At 35.2% G+C, this 18,001-nt stretch overlaps 1 protein-coding gene across 50 annotated transcripts in view; it reads left to right on the top strand.

The window, feature by feature from the left end:
- Positions 1–18,001, top strand: part of mark2a (MAP/microtubule affinity-regulating kinase 2a) — a 60,630-nt gene that overhangs the window by 18,462 nt on the left and 24,167 nt on the right. For all 50 annotated transcript variants that reach the window (XM_087301478.1, XM_087301473.1, XM_087301470.1 and 47 more), the window contains exons 2-9: positions 7,654–7,809; positions 11,151–11,204; positions 11,550–11,598; positions 11,856–11,921; positions 13,959–14,029; positions 15,547–15,603; positions 15,714–15,950; positions 16,650–16,769. In XM_087301478.1, coding sequence (XP_087157604.1) covers positions 7,654–7,809; positions 11,151–11,204; positions 11,550–11,598; positions 11,856–11,921; positions 13,959–14,029; positions 15,547–15,603; positions 15,714–15,950; positions 16,650–16,769 — 810 coding nt within the window. The remainder of the gene's footprint in view (positions 1–7,653; positions 7,810–11,150; positions 11,205–11,549; positions 11,599–11,855; positions 11,922–13,958; positions 14,030–15,546; positions 15,604–15,713; positions 15,951–16,649; positions 16,770–18,001) is intronic.

The raw sequence follows: 18,001 nt of genomic DNA, 5'->3' as shown, positions 1-18,001 counted from the left end.
TTACCGAGTCAGTATAACTTTTCTAGCCTATATAATATTGAATATAATTAATGAGGGAATCTGATAATGACAAATGTCTCATTTTACCAGTGAAAAAAAATGATCTAAATGTTGTCAATGACCGATTGCAAGCACAAGTCTCAGAAATAAATATTCAACTTTAGAATTATGAATAGTTGTTTTCTGATGTCATCACCTTATTATGAATTAAAAACCAGGACATAATTAAAGTCTGTTGAAGTCCACCATTCCTAGTCTATACAAAAATGTAGTATTTTAAGCAACAATAGACCCACACATAGGCCTAATATTATTAAAATTTTTGTTTTACCGTATGTTTGAGAATAAGAATAGTAGCAGCCTATCTGAAAAAGTGTTGCATGCAGAATTGTTGCAAGCACTATATTTGTGTTGAATTTAAACAAACATATTAAGTTTAATAATCTTCAACTTAATTTGTTTGTTTAAATTCAACACACATAAATTGTTTACAACCACTTAACTTAAAAATAAATTGAGTAAATCCAAGGTATAATCTTTAAATATTTTTTTTCAGTGATATTAACCTTTATTTTACACCTACGCAATCGTGAGAAAATCATGATTTTGATTTTAAGCAAATAATTTGATCCTCATTTTTGCAAGAATAGTGCAGCCCTAATACTTATTGCATTTTCTAAAACAGTTAAAGAAACTTTTTAAAATTAAATAATTAAAAATGGTAAAAATAGTCATTAAAACAAACAAAATTTTAACAACACATACTGCTGGGGGAGAGTCAATCAAGCTTGCCAAACAATACTGGGTGACATTTAATATCAAGTTAAAATGTCTTTAGCTTATTGTTATCAACATAAATTTATTCGTGATTCAATATGATATCGTTTATCCGCCCAGCCCTACATTACATTCAGATAACTGCTTTGAATTTGTATACATTGATTAATATGTATGGAATATTGTTATTCGAGTTCTGTGTTCTTTTATTATTACTATCCTATTATGAATAATAGTTGTTAAAGGAATGGTTCACATCTAATATATTTTTGCCCTCACCGCTATGTCAGTGGTTTTAAAAAATAGCTTCTTTGATAAAGGAAAATTAGGTCAAAAGAAATAGTGGGCTCTATTGAAAGAAGGAAGGTCATTATTGGGTGACACGAGGGTGAGTACATTATGGATAAACTACTATGTAAAGTCAATTTCAAGCTTTAGGCAAGACTGTTTTGTGTTAAATATTTTTTCAAATTGCTTGGCGAGATGTTGATGTTTTTCTAAATTCATTCTGGAGGCCTCTTAAAATGCCCGAAGCGTGTTGCTTATTTACCTCTATTGTTATTAGCTTCTGAGAGGAAGGCAGGTCTCTTCCTGTCGTGTGTGTTGTTACGTCTAGCCATTTCTCTCATAGGTGTTAAATGTGTAAGATTTAAGCAGTAAGATTCATGTTGGATTTTCCTGTGCTGCATGTACGATGAAGGGGTTTTCTAGATTTGGTGATGTGATCTGTGTGTAAATCGGTGTCTGAGCAGCAGTGCTACTGTTCTGAAGGTCAGAGCTGTGTGTGTTCAGTGTCACTGCAGACCTTCGCAGCACACATCAGCTCAGCGTGACATACACTCTCTGCAGGATCATTACACTTCCCTTTTATCATGAAAGAGGAAAACTTGCTTGTGTGAAGCGGGTGATTGTCTGTATGTGGGTGAATGTGAGTGATGTTTCACCGTGGAAAAAAGCTTTAATTATTATTTATATGTAATTAAGATTTGATTGAGATTTATGAATGTCTTGCATCTTGCTAATGTTTAAATTATAAGGCATAATTGTTTATTGACTGTTAAACGGATTTATGTCATACTAATGTTAGCAATAGTTTTTAGTCTCAGCAAATGAAAATGTTTGTTATTTTAATCTTTTGATAAAGGAATACTTTGATATAGGGAAATAGGCTCATTTTACAACAAGGAAAATAAAAGTGGAGTTTTCTACAACAAAACCGTTGTAGGTGTCAACTTGAGGTTGTGTCAAAATATAGTCCTCAGCAGTGCATATTAGTATTAAATGAATAGTAATAATGAATTGTACACTGAATTAACAAACATACAACTATAGTTTTTCCTCAACAAACCCAATAATGTTGACAAAACATTCTGCACCCACGGTAGTTCCCAAAAAGTTGGACTTCTGGACATGCTAAAGGAAGGTAGAAGTTACATGAGTGTTTAAACAAGGGAGAAAAGTGTGAAAATGTTAATGCCTGTCAGAGAAAATAGTGTAGTGGGGGGTTTTACAGCCTTAAATCAAAGCAGACTACTTTGCTGATTTCATCTATTGCGGGGTATTTTTTTAGAACGTAACTCCCATGATTAATGAGGGACCACTGTATACAAAATTACATGACCTTACACATTATTTGCTCCGTATGGGATGCACTTACAATCTAACTCTAAAGTTACATCTGACCTTTAACCATTCCGACTCCTGTTTCTGGTTAACACAGCTCACTATTTTCATAAAGAAGCTATTTAGGAATTTTTGTAGCAGACTCACTTGAACTTTGAGACATTTATACCACTCAACCTGCTCAAATTCTAAATCTTTAGTAAAAACTTTGTATTCCAGTCATATAGTGGTTTAAATATTGATCAAATTGATCAATCCTCTTTTGCAAAGATGGTCTCTGGGTTTTCTGTGTCATCTTTCAAATGATCTTTTATAAATTCATTTAGGCCCTTAAATTTTTTGTGGTCATTAGTGTTTAAATTTAGCCATAATCTGCGGATTGTTTACACTGTCAACAGCCAATCAGAGGCACTGTAACTGGCCATTGCTTAAGGGAAGCTAGTTTTGTTCATGCAGGACCAATTTGTTTTTTTCCTATTTATTGGCTTACCGCTGTTATGACATTGTGGAAACTAGCTAGTCCTGAAAGGGGAATTCCTAAGCTTTACATAGATCCCAAACTTGAGTGGGTAATTCCTAAAGTGCAGGTAGCAGAACGTTTTTGTCATTTTTTTTGTATGTGATTTTGCAGTATCTCTTACAAAAATGTTAAATTCAAAATGTTTAAAGGGGACCTATTATACAAAAATCACTTTTATAAGGGGTTTAAGCACAAATGTGACAACAGTCTGTAATATATCCAACTTCTAATGAAAAAAATTATTAATTTTATTTGTTATAATCACACTTTATGAAAACAGTCTGCAGAAACACTTTGATTGACATACTCCCTTTGTAAGTGTCATCACAAGGGGAACGCCCCAGCCAATACTGATGATTTCTCCCTCACTAGCATAGAACTTTAGTCCTGTTTTTCAATCTGCCACTATGCTGACTCGCTTGCATTTTTAGCGCTACCCTCTATTGGAAAGACTGCTGGGAGCACAATCTTATTTGAATTTAAAGCGACAGTCACAAAAAGGGCACAGTTAGGATCAATGCCTAAAATGGGCAGTTTCAAAGAGTTAACTTTTTTTTTTTTTTGTCTATTTTGAGCTGAAACCTCACACACAAACCAGGCACATCAGAGACTTATTTCACATCTAAAAAGGGGCATAATAGGTTTCCTTTTAAAGAATACAACTTTCAAAATGTCTTCAATGAACATGATTATATATTCTAATGATTTTTGGCTCAAAAACAGAATCAATAATTTTGACTCATACATGCTGTTTTTGACTTGCTGTAAATTTAGTTGCTGTGCATAGATCATCAGATTAGGCCATTAGCGTCTCACTTCAAAAAGTTTTGATAATTTTCTAAATCTAAAGTTAGACTCTTCTGTAGTTACAATGTGTACTAGGACTGATAGATGTGATCTAAGCTAAGGTAAAAGTCATTCCGAATAAAAAAAAAAAACTAAATTACTTTATTTTAATGATCACTCTAAGATAGCAGAGGGGTATTTGCTATGCACATTGTGTAGTATTTAAACAGCACTTTTTATAGCGGTTTTTGTAGTAACCTATGACTGAATCACTAGTAATGGGTGTGTTAAACAATAGTGAAGTAATCCGCCTCCACGAGGGTACTGTGAGGAAGATGCGTCAACTAAATCTCAGACATCACCCACTGCATTTTTAAGTGCTTTGAAATTAAGTTTTTAAAAGGATATTTGCTGTCCATAGACAAAAGGCACCTTTAGCATACTGACGTTCAGACGCAGACATGTCACATGGGCTAATGTGAACATGGTGGCATTAACCTTGTCGTGAACATGTGCAACGATCCAGACAATAGAGTATCTGTTTGGAATGATGTGCTCACCTCGCCGGTCAACAGCCTGTCCTCAGACTGCAGCTCTAATGTGAGCACACACAGGCACAGGCCACAATTGATGCTCTGTTTCCCAATCAACACAGAAAGAACCGAGTGTACCTCGCTCAAGAGAAATCCCCACTGTTAAACACACTCTCGCTCTCCCATCAACTTCCTCTTTCTTTCCATTGGCCCGCTGTCTGTTTTGTCTGTATGTTGACCAAATGCATTATCATCTCAACCTTTTTTTTTCTCCCACTCAATATATATATCAGCTGGTGATGCACTCAAATACATTTTTTTAGTCTTATGCCTCACCCAGAATATAAAATACAGAATATAAAATACATATAAATACATTTAGGGACCCCCTCGAAAATGAGATGATTCATCTCAAGGGGCTATCCCATTCAATAAATTCAAATTCAAATGCAAAGGGCTAAAATTAAAAATGGAGTTAATTTAGCCTTTGTTTGGAATTTCTGAAATTGTCCTGCATTATTTTTCACTGGCAATAATAAATATTTAAGGTTGCTGGAGGCTGTTATTGTAGTGAAGTAGCATGTAGGTGTGAAAACAGTATAATTATTGAAGTGTTGTTCATAGAAATATTGATCTTAGCCTCTATTCTAAATAAGGGCAGCTTTTGTGCATGGCAGCTGTCATACCCGCTTTCTTAGTAAATCCCAGTGGATTATGAAATTGCAGAATCCAACCATAAAAATTATGAAAGAAATTAGCCATATAATATGGAATGTGACACAATTTGTTACATTTTTTATATTAATAATTAAAAGGCAATGCAGTACACCTAATTAAAGCTCATTATGTATTGTTGTCTATCAAAATGCAAGACTCTAAACAAAAAATTTAGTCATCATTCACTCATATTATTTTGAAGGAAGCTGAAAACTGGTTATCATTTACTTTTTTTGTTGTTGTTTTTTCTAAAAAATGGTTAATGGTTTTCAGCTTTCATCAAATAATTTTTTGTTTTTAACTGAAGAAAGAACTTAAAATGGTTAAGAACCACATCAGGGCAAGTAAATAGTGAGTAAAAAGTCATTTTTGGATGAACTCTTTAATTATGAATTCTGAACGACACCGTTTGTCTTGCCCATAAATCAGCGTATCTGCAGGGTCTTATATCTTCTAACTTTTAAAAGCAAAAATGCTAAAGGTTTAGCATTATATCTTTGAAACACAATCCCTCCCCTGCCTTCATGTCATTCGCCAGTTAGAAAATTGTAAAGTACTTTAAAATACTACAATTCTCAATGAAAAACTGTGTTATATCTAGAATGTTTTCACTTGAGTAGCAAGCAGAACTTGTCATTATGGTCTCACTCTCTTATGCGTGTTGTCCTAAAGCGACTATATGCTTAGTGTTTGGCCAGCGACATGCAGGTATTACACTTATTACTAAGATATACGTATATGCCATTTCAGTTTAGCTAAACAGTATAGTGCTTCACAGGTTGTCATTGTTAAAAAATAAACAAATGTATATAAAACCAACTTGACCTCAGTAAAGCGAGCTAGGCGGAATAGTGCTATTTACTTATGTTTTGTTGTTAAACTTAAAAATCGACATTATCGATGCTGTAAAAAGCCTTATTAAAAATGAAAATGGTCACATCAATCTTTCCCCAGAGGATTTCAGTGGATGAACAACACTTCTGTGCATATAACACATTCAAAAAAACAACACATTCATCCTTCCTCCAGCATGCAAAAGTAACTCCAATATTCATTCAAGATGTTGAAAAGTTTCAGTTCAGCATTTAATTTTACTCCTGTGATTGTATCGTCTGCATGTGAATGTGCAGCGAGCATTCACTCGTGTACGCACAAATGGCGGATCTGCGTGAAGAGATGTACAAATCAACATTATCAGAATTATGGGAATTGTTGGCCTGACAATATTTAATTGGATGGACATTTTTTTTGTCTTATGCCTCACCCAGAATATAAAATACATATAAATACATTTAGATCATTTACTTGAATCATTACTATTGGAATGCAAAAACAATTTCAACCAGCACAACAAAAAATGGCTCTGAAGACAATCACCTTTAATTTTCCTATGCCCATGTAAAGCTACCCAATAGGGCCAACACCCATCTAATCACAGACATTGCATCTCAATAAAGGTTTATTTATTACTCCATTTGCCAATAGGTTTAAAAATCTTCCTTACAATAACATTACATTTTTTAAACATGTTTTAACTAGGCCATTAGTTTAAATTGTTAGTGTTTAACCTTGTATACATCTGAAATGTAATTCATAATGGTCTTAAAAAGGTCTAAAAAGTTTCAAATCTGACTTGATGAAATCCATAGCCACCCTGATAAATCTAATTCAATGCTTAGATTAAATGGGTTTTATAATTTACATTAATTGGACTTGCTGTTTGTTGAGTAAATGCTTTTTAGCTATTAAAAGGAGTCCAGAAAACTTACAAATGGGGAAAATAGCAAGTGGATCTCACAAGGCTCTAATGACTCTTTTAAATATTCTTGAAGGATCATATGAGCCTGGAGTAATGGCTGCTCAAAATTCAGTTTCACCAACATTTTTTTTACTGACCCAGAAGGTTTGAATGTGGTGTGAAATATCATCCAGAATAGTCTAAAGTCATACTTTTGTGTAGAAATGTTAGATGCTTCTCTTCCTGCTCATATAAAATATGATCTTAATCATCTGATGTGCTTGGTAAGATGTGCTAAAATGCAATCGGAAAATTCTCTTTAATAATAATTAATGTGCTAGCAATAACCATGAGGTAGTGCGTGTTATTCTGCCATTGGGACGTAAAGATGTACGTTAAGTTGATTATGTTAAATATAGAGAATACTTCTGCATTCCTGTTTAATATATTGACTGTAGAGGATTTGCCACATTATTCTTGTCTAAAGTGGTGTGTGTGTCTAAACGACATGAAATTTGTCTGTGCACTTGAACTAAACCTGAAGCATTTTATTTATTGTTTGTCAACGTGTTTTCGGTTCTTATTTTTGGCCAAGATTTCTGTTTTCTCTTTCAGTCAAAAACCAAAAGTCATTTTCAGCTGAAATTGTGGTACATCCTTAATCTCCACTCTTTCACAGCCTCTTCCCTTTTCTACCTCACTCTTCATCTCTGCCTCCCTCTGCATGTCTGCTTAGTGTGAGAATCAGATGGCGACTGGCGACAGTCCCATCCAATCAGAATTACCCGAGCTCTGATAAGGATATTATTACAGCAGTGCTCTGCAAACCTCCCCATCTGTGCATTTTAGGTTCAGCCATCATAACTGTTCCCAGGTGAAGAGCTGTGGTCTGGAATAGTCGGAAAAAACAAACACTGGCCTAAACTGTTTTTTTTTTCTCTCTCTTTCCTATTTTGCAGTCTCACTCGGACTCAAAGCCCGGTGGGCGCAGCACTATGCCCCACTCCACAGCAGACGAGCAGCCACACATCGGCTGCTACAGGCTCCTCAAAACCATCGGCAAAGGCAACTTCGCCAAGGTCAAACTGGCCAAACACATCCTCACCGGCAAAGAGGTGAGGACTGCATTGAGCCCTGAAGAAAAATGCTCCTAATTAAACTGTTTAAAAGGCATGCGGTTTAACTGCTGGGTGGAATGCGCTTGAATCATTTTTTTGATCTCCATAAGGCAGAAAAGAAAATAACATGCTGTTCAGTTAGCTCAGGTCTGATGACTATTAGATCTGAAAGCAACAGCAGCAGCGCCACCTGAGCCCTCTCAAAAAAAGAGTACACATAAAAGTGGGGATGACATTGACCTAACTTTTGCTTTGGCTGTTGCTCAGGTTACTAAGAATTCTTTGGTTATCAGGTATCTGTCAGGTGTCGAATAAATCATGTGCACATAATTGTTTTGGGTGTAACAGTAAGTCGCGTTTTCAGTACTGCTAAGGGAAATTAGCAATTGCTATTGCTTGTACATCATTATTAGACCCAGACAGAATCTACGGACATTTTTTTTGCCATTTCTGCAGAGAATTTTGTCAAAAATCTGAGGATTTATGCGGAATGATTAATGACAACTAAAAAGTGAGTATATGTAATAAAAAGTAATACATTTTATCTTGTATTTAATGTTTACAATGCAAATCTAATTAGATCTATTTATTTGGTAAACAAAGCAAGTATCTGCATTGATATATCTACTAAAAGACAGAAAAATACTTTACAAACTGTTTTGTATATAAATAATAGGAATATTTTAATGATTATATCATTATAATATTAATTTAACTAAATATAATAGTTGAATAAATATCAATTTACACAAATAATTTCATAGACTTAATGATGGGCTAAAAATCTGCGGATGTCTGCATGCAGATTCCGCGTGGGCCTAATTCATAATAAAGACTACAACAGATTCTAAATCTTATATATTTAATTTTTTTTTTTAAATTAACAACATAAGTGAGGTAATGAGACATGAAATAACAAGAAAAAGGTTATTGCTCAACTTCATTAACAAATAGTTTTTCATTGATTAATTTCACAATTAGGAGGAAATTAAAGGAATGCGTTTGGAATTTGTCAATTTTTTTCTATTCCATCTCTTTTATAAATGCATATTATTGATCTTATTATGATTTTTACATAAGTGCATGTTATTTTTGTAAAAAATATTCCAGCTTGTGACATTTATAGCCAATCAGTTTTTATCAGATCTGAATCTACAATCAACAAGTATTGTTCTTTCATTACTTTAAGGTGTTTTATTTTTATTTATTTTTAACAACATTTTTATTTTAAACATTATCATACAAGTTGATAAAGATTTAATTTTTCAGTTTAACAAAAAAATGCAAAATCAAAAATAATAATATAGATTCAAAATAACTTAATGCACTTTAAAAATATATATAAATACTAATACTAATATTCAATAATACCGCAATAACATATTTATCTAATCTGTATACTTTCAGTACCCATCAGTCTCCATTTAGATTCTCTAAAAAATCTAAAAAATTTCAAATAGTCCAAATATGTTAATTTCCTTTCTTAAAAAATAGGTTATTTTTTCTAAAGCAAGGCAAGAGGTCATCCTCTTTATCCACTGAGATAGACCAGGATTGTCATTTTTTCAATTTTTCAATTTAAGGTGCTTTGTTACTCTACTTCTCATTATCAAATAGATTCGCTGATTTGCTAAAGATTGTGCAAAAAAAGTGGCAGTAGTTTGTAGGGCTGAGTGATATTGCACAAAAAAATCACGGTATGTTTCATATCATTCGATATCGAAAATTGAATATTTTTTACAAATACATTTAGAAATATTAGGTTTTTTGTTATTTAACCACTATATTTAAATTTACCAACATTACTAAGGCAATTTATTTTAATAGTCAAAAGCAAAAATATTGAAACGATATCCGATCTCTTTAAAATAAAGTAAACATGTTTAAGAGATTCTCAAACTTGATAAATAAAATGTTACAAAATCTGTGCAACTAAGGTTGAAAAGGTGTAAAGGTGTGAATAATAATGATACAGTAAACCTCAAACTCTGTTAACAAAACAAATGATGATAATAAAATCTGAGCTTTTAGGTAAAGGAACCTGCCTCATTATTCAAATACATACTAAACATTAAAAATTGTGAAGTTGGATGACGATATTATTACCCCTATGGTAAAAACTCTTTTAGATGGGAGCTAGTGACTGGGATGCACAAGTAAAGAAACCAAAAAAGCCACTCTGGGGACATCCTTGCATCCTTTTTTAATTACAATCTCCTTACTGCTACTACCCACCGCAATCATTTTCGCATGTGTTGTTATTTTGACCTAAAGTGGCAAACGGGAGCGCGTGGTTTCCTTGACCTTTACAAAGGGCGTTGTGCTCGCACTCCCCTGGCGTCTCTCATAACTAAGCAACCATCAAGATGGTTTCGTGATGACAAGTTTATGGAGAAAAGTAAAAATCGCAGCAGTGTTTGGATGCGTTGTGTTAGTCTACTGTTATTACTGAAATGTGTGTATTCCATACAAAGTGTACAAGCAGATTAGTGATATGTACTTGCATGAATCTCATTTGGAAAAGTTCAGATGTTTTCAACTAGGTGTGCCTGAAAAATGCATGTCGTGCGCCGCTTGCACAATGTGCTCATACTTGTGTCATGCAAGTCGTTAGCCTCCATTGGAAATTACAAACTACACCCTGAGCTTATTGGCATTGCTTTCAAGGCGCACGCTCAGTGGCCACATTTTAATAAAACTATATCGCTTCATAGTTCATACCGAAACTACATACCGAATCTTTTTTTTATCAATATTGACAATTTCGTTTGGTCAATTAATATTGATACCAATTTTATCTCCCAGCCCTACTAATTTGCATGTAATAGATGGATGTTGTCAGCTGTGAATGCATACAAATGCTATGCAAGTTCTACTCAGCCATACATGTACAGTGCGTTGTAAGTGAGCTGATCCTGGGACATTTTCTAATGTAGTTTTCATTTAGACTCTGATTGCTGCAGCGCACTTAACATTCAGCCAGGCTTGTTTTTGGATCTCTGTGCCTGCAAATATGAGACTGCCTGGTGTCTGAGACACCGATAAGACACCATGTGACTCCTGGCCACAGAGAGGTTTAATACCGATAGAGAAAAGGGGGCGAAGGTGAAACTCTTGGTTGGTGTGTGTGTGTGTGTGTGTGTGTGTGTGTGTGTGTGTGTGTGTGTTCACCACAGGAGCAGCTCACTTTAATCTCTCAATGCAGCGCGGTGAATTGTTTCCTGATGATGTGAGATTGTGATCAGTATGAAGGCAGAGCAAGGCTGTTGTCTGCGCCTGCTGCCTCGGGGCTTTTCCCAAGCGTTTACCCTAACCAAACTCTTCACCCTCTCCTTCAGGTGGCGGTGAAGATCATAGACAAGACTCAGCTCAACTCCTCCAGTCTTCAAAAGGTGAGCGTGACCTGTCCTACTCAGGTTCACTTGGGTCAGAATGCAATTTCAGAAGTTATCGTTTGTTTTCTTTTAACTCTCCCACCCCGGTTAAGTTGTGTCTCTTCCTGTTGCCTCATGACTTTCAAGACGCAAAATGTTTTCTCTGTAGGGCCAACAGCAGCTAATTATAGGAAATTAGACTCAAATACTTCCTGAAATGAAGAGTCTGTTGGTTGGGGGGCCGGTGGGGAAGTTTATAACCACATCTTACTCATGTGTTCACAAGCTTGAAATATTTACTCTATGAAGGACAAACACATCATCTGTTTGCCACACATTGACATCTCCTGTCTCCATTTTCAGCTATTTCGGGAGGTGAGGATCATGAAGCTCTTGAATCACCCAAATATCGGTGAGCTTAGCCGACAGACAAATCACCCTTAAGTCTCTCAGCTTGAATCTCCAGGTTTCCCCTTTTAATTTGGGTTCATTAATCCTTGCCCAAATGTCAGTGTTTTTCTGTGCAACTGGATTTGGTGAGCATGGAACCTCTTGGGAATAACTCTAATCCAATAGATTTGTAGAGTTCATCCAACAATGCTGATTTGTAAATTTAAACAAAAGAACGTGTCACATTTTTACATTCTTTTTCCTCTTGTTCTCATGCAGTGAAGTTATTTGAGGTGATTGAGACTGAGAAGACCCTCTACTTGGTGATGGAATATGCCAGCGGAGGTCAGAGCTCGCCAAACTCAATCTAACCTCCTTTTGTCCACCCCCTCCACAAGCAATAATGTTTCTTTTCTCACTATGCAGGGATGTTCAGCTGTTCTTGAACACCTCTGCAGTTTACAATAAACAGGATGTGGCTATAGTTCTGATCACTGTCCCTGTTAATTATCAAAATTATGAAAATGAAAATGCACTGTGAACTGAAATGCAAATATTACTGCATACTAATGCATGAAATTCTTTTAAAGTAATCGATCTAAATCTAATCCACCTGGAATGTTTAACCATAAAGTATAAAGATAGTCTACTCGGAAATGGTAATTTACACTACACAACTTTTTTCATTCTTGTGCTGAAAATATTTGAAAACGAATTGTTTTGGTTTCCATACTTTTACATCTATATAGTCCAACAAGTATTTAGTTCCATACTTTGTAAAAGTTACATACTTTTTTTTTTTTTTTTTTTTTTTAGTTCTGTGCTAGCAATGTAAGTTAGTTTAAATTGAAACCAACCTGCTTTGTTACCAACATTTCTCACAATATTCTTTTTATAGATTTAGACATGTATACAGTTTTGGAACAACATCTATAAATCCAGAGTGACTTCTGGGTCTTAAAATATCTTGAATATCAAGAACTACATTTTAGGCTTTAAAAAGTCTTAAATTCACTGAAATATTGGGCTGTAGGTCCTCAATCATTTAACGATCTTAGTTTTGCTTTGTCCGAGTAAAGCTACTTAATCCATCTAATGATCAACAATACATCTCAATAAAATCATTTTTATTGTTGCAAAGAGACGAGCAACAGCTTTTGGACATTTTTACAGCAAAATCCCCAAACAAAATTCCCTAATCAGGGAAAAGAAACTAAAAATAATTACTTGATTACTCATTATAATACCGGGCCATTAGGAAAAATGCTTAGTGTTTAATTCTGTATAAGTCTAAATTTCATTCTTAAGCCCTGCTCACACTGTGAGATTTCAGCCACGATTTTGTCATCTGAGACAAATTTGGGAAATCCTAAGATTTCTGAAATCGTAGGCTAAAATTGGTGGTCTTTGATCATTGGTTTGACATGTTCACTGACAGCCGCTTAGTGCCTGTTGTGATCAGATTTTTCCTCCGATGAAATTCTGGCAGTGTTAGAAGATTTCAGACACTTTTCTGCAGTAAACATCAATCCAAGAAACATTTTGAGCTCCGTATTATGTGACACAATCCATTCGACAATTCAAACGACCACGGAGAAATGTCGAAACAGTTTTTTTTTTTCCTGTTTTTTTTACTAAGACACGCCGGGTGCAAAATTGCTGCTACAGATTGTTTACATTTGTTATGAGGAATCATTTTAGAACGCGGTATAGTGAACGTGTCACGGGTGGATGAATGTCAAACTCCAGGGGGTGTTTTCTTTCGTGCTTAGCGTGTCTTCAACGTCGTTCAGTCTGACTTTGACAGCTAAAATCTTACAGTGCGACATGAGAGCCATGTTTGTGCAGTCTGATATGCTACAATCGTTCAGGATTATAAAAAAATCACTGTGTAAACCGGCCTTTATTGCTCTTAAAAGGGGCTTAAAAAGTCTTACATTTTTACTTGATGAAACTTGCAGGAACCCTAAAATCAAATAAATGATACAATATTCATTTTAAGGTGGGATATCTGTAACAATATCTCTATTCTATTTGTGTGGGTATATTGGCTGTAAATGTTTTTGTTTTCTTTACACAAACATTGAGAGGATCTTTAGGAAACAGCTGCAAAAACATCCTACTGCTGAGACAGAACTTCATAGGAAACTATTTTGTATGTCATGTAAATACAGTCCAGAATCCAATACTTTGAATTTGACAACTAAGTCAAACAAAGTTTATTGCGTCAGTCACCTAAGGCTGTTTATTTGTTTCTCAAGTTTAAATGGTAAGGTACTATAGGCTTGGATAATGCTAGAGCCAGACCTTTGCTTGCTTTTTTTAGTTTGTGCAGCTGTTTCTTTTCTAACCGTGACTGTTGTTTCTCTTCTTGGTTTGCAGGTGAGGTGTTTGATTACCTCGTAGCCCATGGCAGAATGAAAGAGAAAGAGGCCCGAGCCAAATTCAGACAGGTGAGATGCTGTGCATTTGGGTTTTTAATCGCTCGCTTGTGCATATTTGATATTGCTGTTGCATGAGAACAAAGCACCAAAGGGACCATAAACACATCAGCTGTTTAGCTTTAATATTTAATGCTGATATAGTGGATGTATATACGTATGCTTGGTATAGTTTGTATGATCACAGCTAAACGTAGTTCAAACAAGATGTAAATCGCTTAAGATTTCTCTTTTTGAGGTGTTAATTCAAGCAATAATTTATTCATTCCAATCAGTTGTAATTAAATTGACGCTTAAAATGGTACCTGTGCCTGGACTAATATTTTAACAAAGGTGCACAAAACTATGTTGGATAATATTAAGGAACAGCTTTTTATTGAAAAATGTTGTTTCAGTTGAACAGCTTAGTTGCATTTTTTTTTTTTTACAAACTGCTTATTTATTATTGTGCAAGAAATTGAGATGATCCAGTATAGCAAACAGGTTTTTATTACTTTTAGGTTTACTGATTTAAAGTGTAACCTGGTGATTTCTTTATATCAAGAAACTCTTTAACATTGCTTAATGTTCTTGTCTGTAATTTCTTTCTAAAGAACTGTATTTAAATGGCACCAAATCCTGCAGGTTCTATAGTAGACATGTGAACCTACACTGGTCTCAGGGTTTGGTTCAATTACAATTATCATGTCATCCATTCGGCTCAATTCGATATCATGCTGCATTGACGATGCTTTCAATACACAATTATATTTTACATCACTGCACAAGAATTTTTGTATTTAAATGTATAAATATGTTTATATATTATTTGTAATACAAATGTGTCCTTTAATACAAAGAGTCAGATATATGGGCTGTATCTTAACCTTTAAAACCTCAAATACATGCACAAAACAACAGGAGCATTTATAGCAAATAAACAAATGTAAATATCCCACTCGCTTTCTGATCATTGTCATGCGAGTTCCTACACCCTTACAATTGGTCACACGCTCAACAGAAAGGGCTGCGATTGGCTCCAACACTCTGGTGCTGTTCACCGATATCTGACACTGATAAAACTGCAGCGTCTATCACAGCTGATTCATGATAGAAGCGGTGGAGAAAATTCACTCTGCCGACACACACTCGTGTCTATCCAGAAGTATCGCCATAACAGCTGAGAGGAGAGGAAACAATAAGTCACGCAAGCAGGTCAAAGGGCCACAGTAAGAGAGAGCGAGAATAAGTTTGCTTCTTATTTTCTCCATTACATTGAAATGACTTCTGCTGTAACTTTAAGTAGTTTGTGTGTTTAAAATACTCACTCTCGCCCCCCTCGCCATAGTAAGCTACCGCAATATAGCGCATGTCTGATAAATGACGTCAGTCTGTTATGATCTATTACTGTAATCGATACAATTACTTTTGACACCCTATTTTGTAGGATACACTGGATTTCAGTACACAACCTTGCTTGCTTGAGCTATTTGTTTTAGAAGTCCGCTTGTGTGCAATAATCCTTTATTTGTCTGTGCTTGTGTGTTCAGATTGTATCAGCGGTGCAGTACTGTCACCAGAAGTGCATTGTTCACAGAGACCTCAAGGTACATATGATATATTTTCCAGCTTTTGAGAGTTTAATCTTCTGTGCTCATGCAGTTATTTAATTTCACCCCTAAATACATAATAGCTAAAAATCCTCTCTCGCTCTCAGGCAGAGAACCTGCTTCTGGATGCAGACATGAACATCAAAATTGCAGACTTTGGCTTCAGTAATGAGTTCACACTGGGCAACAAGCTGGATACTTTTTGTGGCAGTCCTCCTTATGCTGCCCCCGAGCTCTTTCAGGGGAAAAAGTACGACGGGCCGGAGGTAGATGTCTGGAGCCTTGGGGTCATACTGTACACACTGGTCAGTGGTTCTTTGCCGTTCGATGGACAGAACCTAAAGGTGAGCATTGCGAAATGAGAGTAATTGTCAGTATTTTTACAATTTTATATTGATTAATTTTGACGTGGACATCACAATTACACTGGAGAACCAAATGCATTTGTTTAAGTGTTTTTGCACCTGTCCACGGGAAGCTTGAAATAAAATAAAAATAAAATAGATACATATACACAACATTATAATTCTTTACATAAAATTGCTGTAAGGGAAACATTTTTAAGAGCACTACTAAAAACTTTTATATAACTTTCTAATGTTAGGCTAACAGGTAAATCATTCCACAATTTGGTACAGATTGAGCAAAAGAGGTCTTACAGTTTGGTACAAGACTGTCACCATTAGCAGTTGCTTGTGTGACTCTGAGAGGTTTGATGCCTACAGATTAATTTAGAAAACAGCATGATTTAAACATTTAACAATTTAAGATTATTAATTTTAATAAAACTAATTTAATCAGAACTTAAAACCTCACAATGATGCTATTGCATAGGCTTTAAGTCCATCATTTTCAACTGCTTGTTTATATGTCGAATCTATTGGCTTCAGTGTTGTTAGAGGCTTGTGACCATGATGTAATGCAATATGGCTAGTGTGAGGATATCATTGTGTGCATGTATAATTTTGCAGTTTGATTTGTTAAAAATTTTCTAATAAAACACAACAATTCAGCACTGAGTAATTTTGTTATGGTCTTTTCAGGAACTTCGTGAACGGGTTTTGAGGGGCAAGTACAGGATTCCCTTCTATATGTCAACCGACTGTGAGAACTTACTGAAGAAATTCCTCGTTCTCAACCCAACCAAGCGAGGGAGCCTTGAGGTTTGTTTATGAGTAAATACTTAATGGAAGCTTGTGTTTTGAGGTTTAGTGTGGAGTCTATTTGTGTTGAGTTTGAACTACAATCAACCAATTCTTACCAAGAACATAATGGTTTTCCTTGAATATTCATCACTTTTCGCTTCGGAAGTCATGCTCATGGACTGTAAATATCAGATACACAAGGCACAAAAAATTAAAGCATTTGTTTCAAAGTCATTCTAACAGTGGTTGATTTTTGTTGGATTGCAGTGACAAATAATGCATTGTTAAAATAGCTTGTCTGGGAACAAAGCAGAAGTACAATGAAACTGCTATCATGTTTGCAAAGATGACCGTGCAGCCCTACAGAGTTTAGTTCCAACACTGCCCCACTTACCTGTAGGTTTCGAACAAGCCTAAAGGACACAGTCGGTTTGATCAGGTGTGTTAAATTAGTCTCAAAGCTAAACTATGCAGAGCTGCGACCCTCCAGGAACTGAGTTTGACACCTCTGCCTTATAAAAAAATAACGTGAACTAAATGACCCGTTTCCAAACTATGACACTTTTGTTTGCTAGTATAGACTCTTAAAAGGAAAGTTCAGTTCCAGAACAAAAATGTAAAGATAAGTTAATCACTTCCTTGTCATCCAATACTTTAATTTCTTTCAAGTCATAAAGAAATGATATTTTTTGAGCAAAATATTCCATCATTCTTTTCCATATAGTGGACTTCAATTGAGCTCCTTTAAAATGTGGCTTATAAGGGTGTTGCAAAGCAAAATGATCAGTCATTTTCTGAAGATATTAGCAGTTTGTTTATTGCCGGTGATCGTGTTGTAGTCTAGCCAGGCCTGACTGTATGGGTATTGCTGGTGCCCACTCTGGATTTCTGCCAGATCTGCATCTTGGTCTTTTAAATTTGTACAAGCTGGAATGACAGGATTTTGTACATCCCATATATGTTACATTGAGAGATTGGTTGATAACACCATGACTTACTAAACCAAACGTAAACTCCACAGACTTGTGCAGACTGTTATTTGAAATGGTCTTTTCTTGTCTGTTGAAAACAACTTTTAAATGCAACAGTAGTTCTGCATATGTGACCAATTCCCTCATGCTTAATATTGGATCCCAGAGTTTATGACAGGTAAGATCTTGTGATTTAAAGGTATACATTTTTTCCAGGAAAAAACAAGAAAATATATACTTATTACTCTGCTTGAATTATTGAAATCTTTTTTAAGGCAG

The sequence above is a fragment of the Danio rerio genome, chromosome 21, assembly GCF_052040795.2.
Source record: "Danio rerio strain M-AB ecotype USA chromosome 21, GRCz13ab, whole genome shotgun sequence".
Taxonomy (NCBI): Eukaryota; Metazoa; Chordata; class Actinopteri; order Cypriniformes; family Danionidae; genus Danio; species Danio rerio.
The sequence above is the reverse complement of the archived record's forward strand: the minus strand, read 5'-3'. Positions and strand labels throughout refer to the sequence as shown.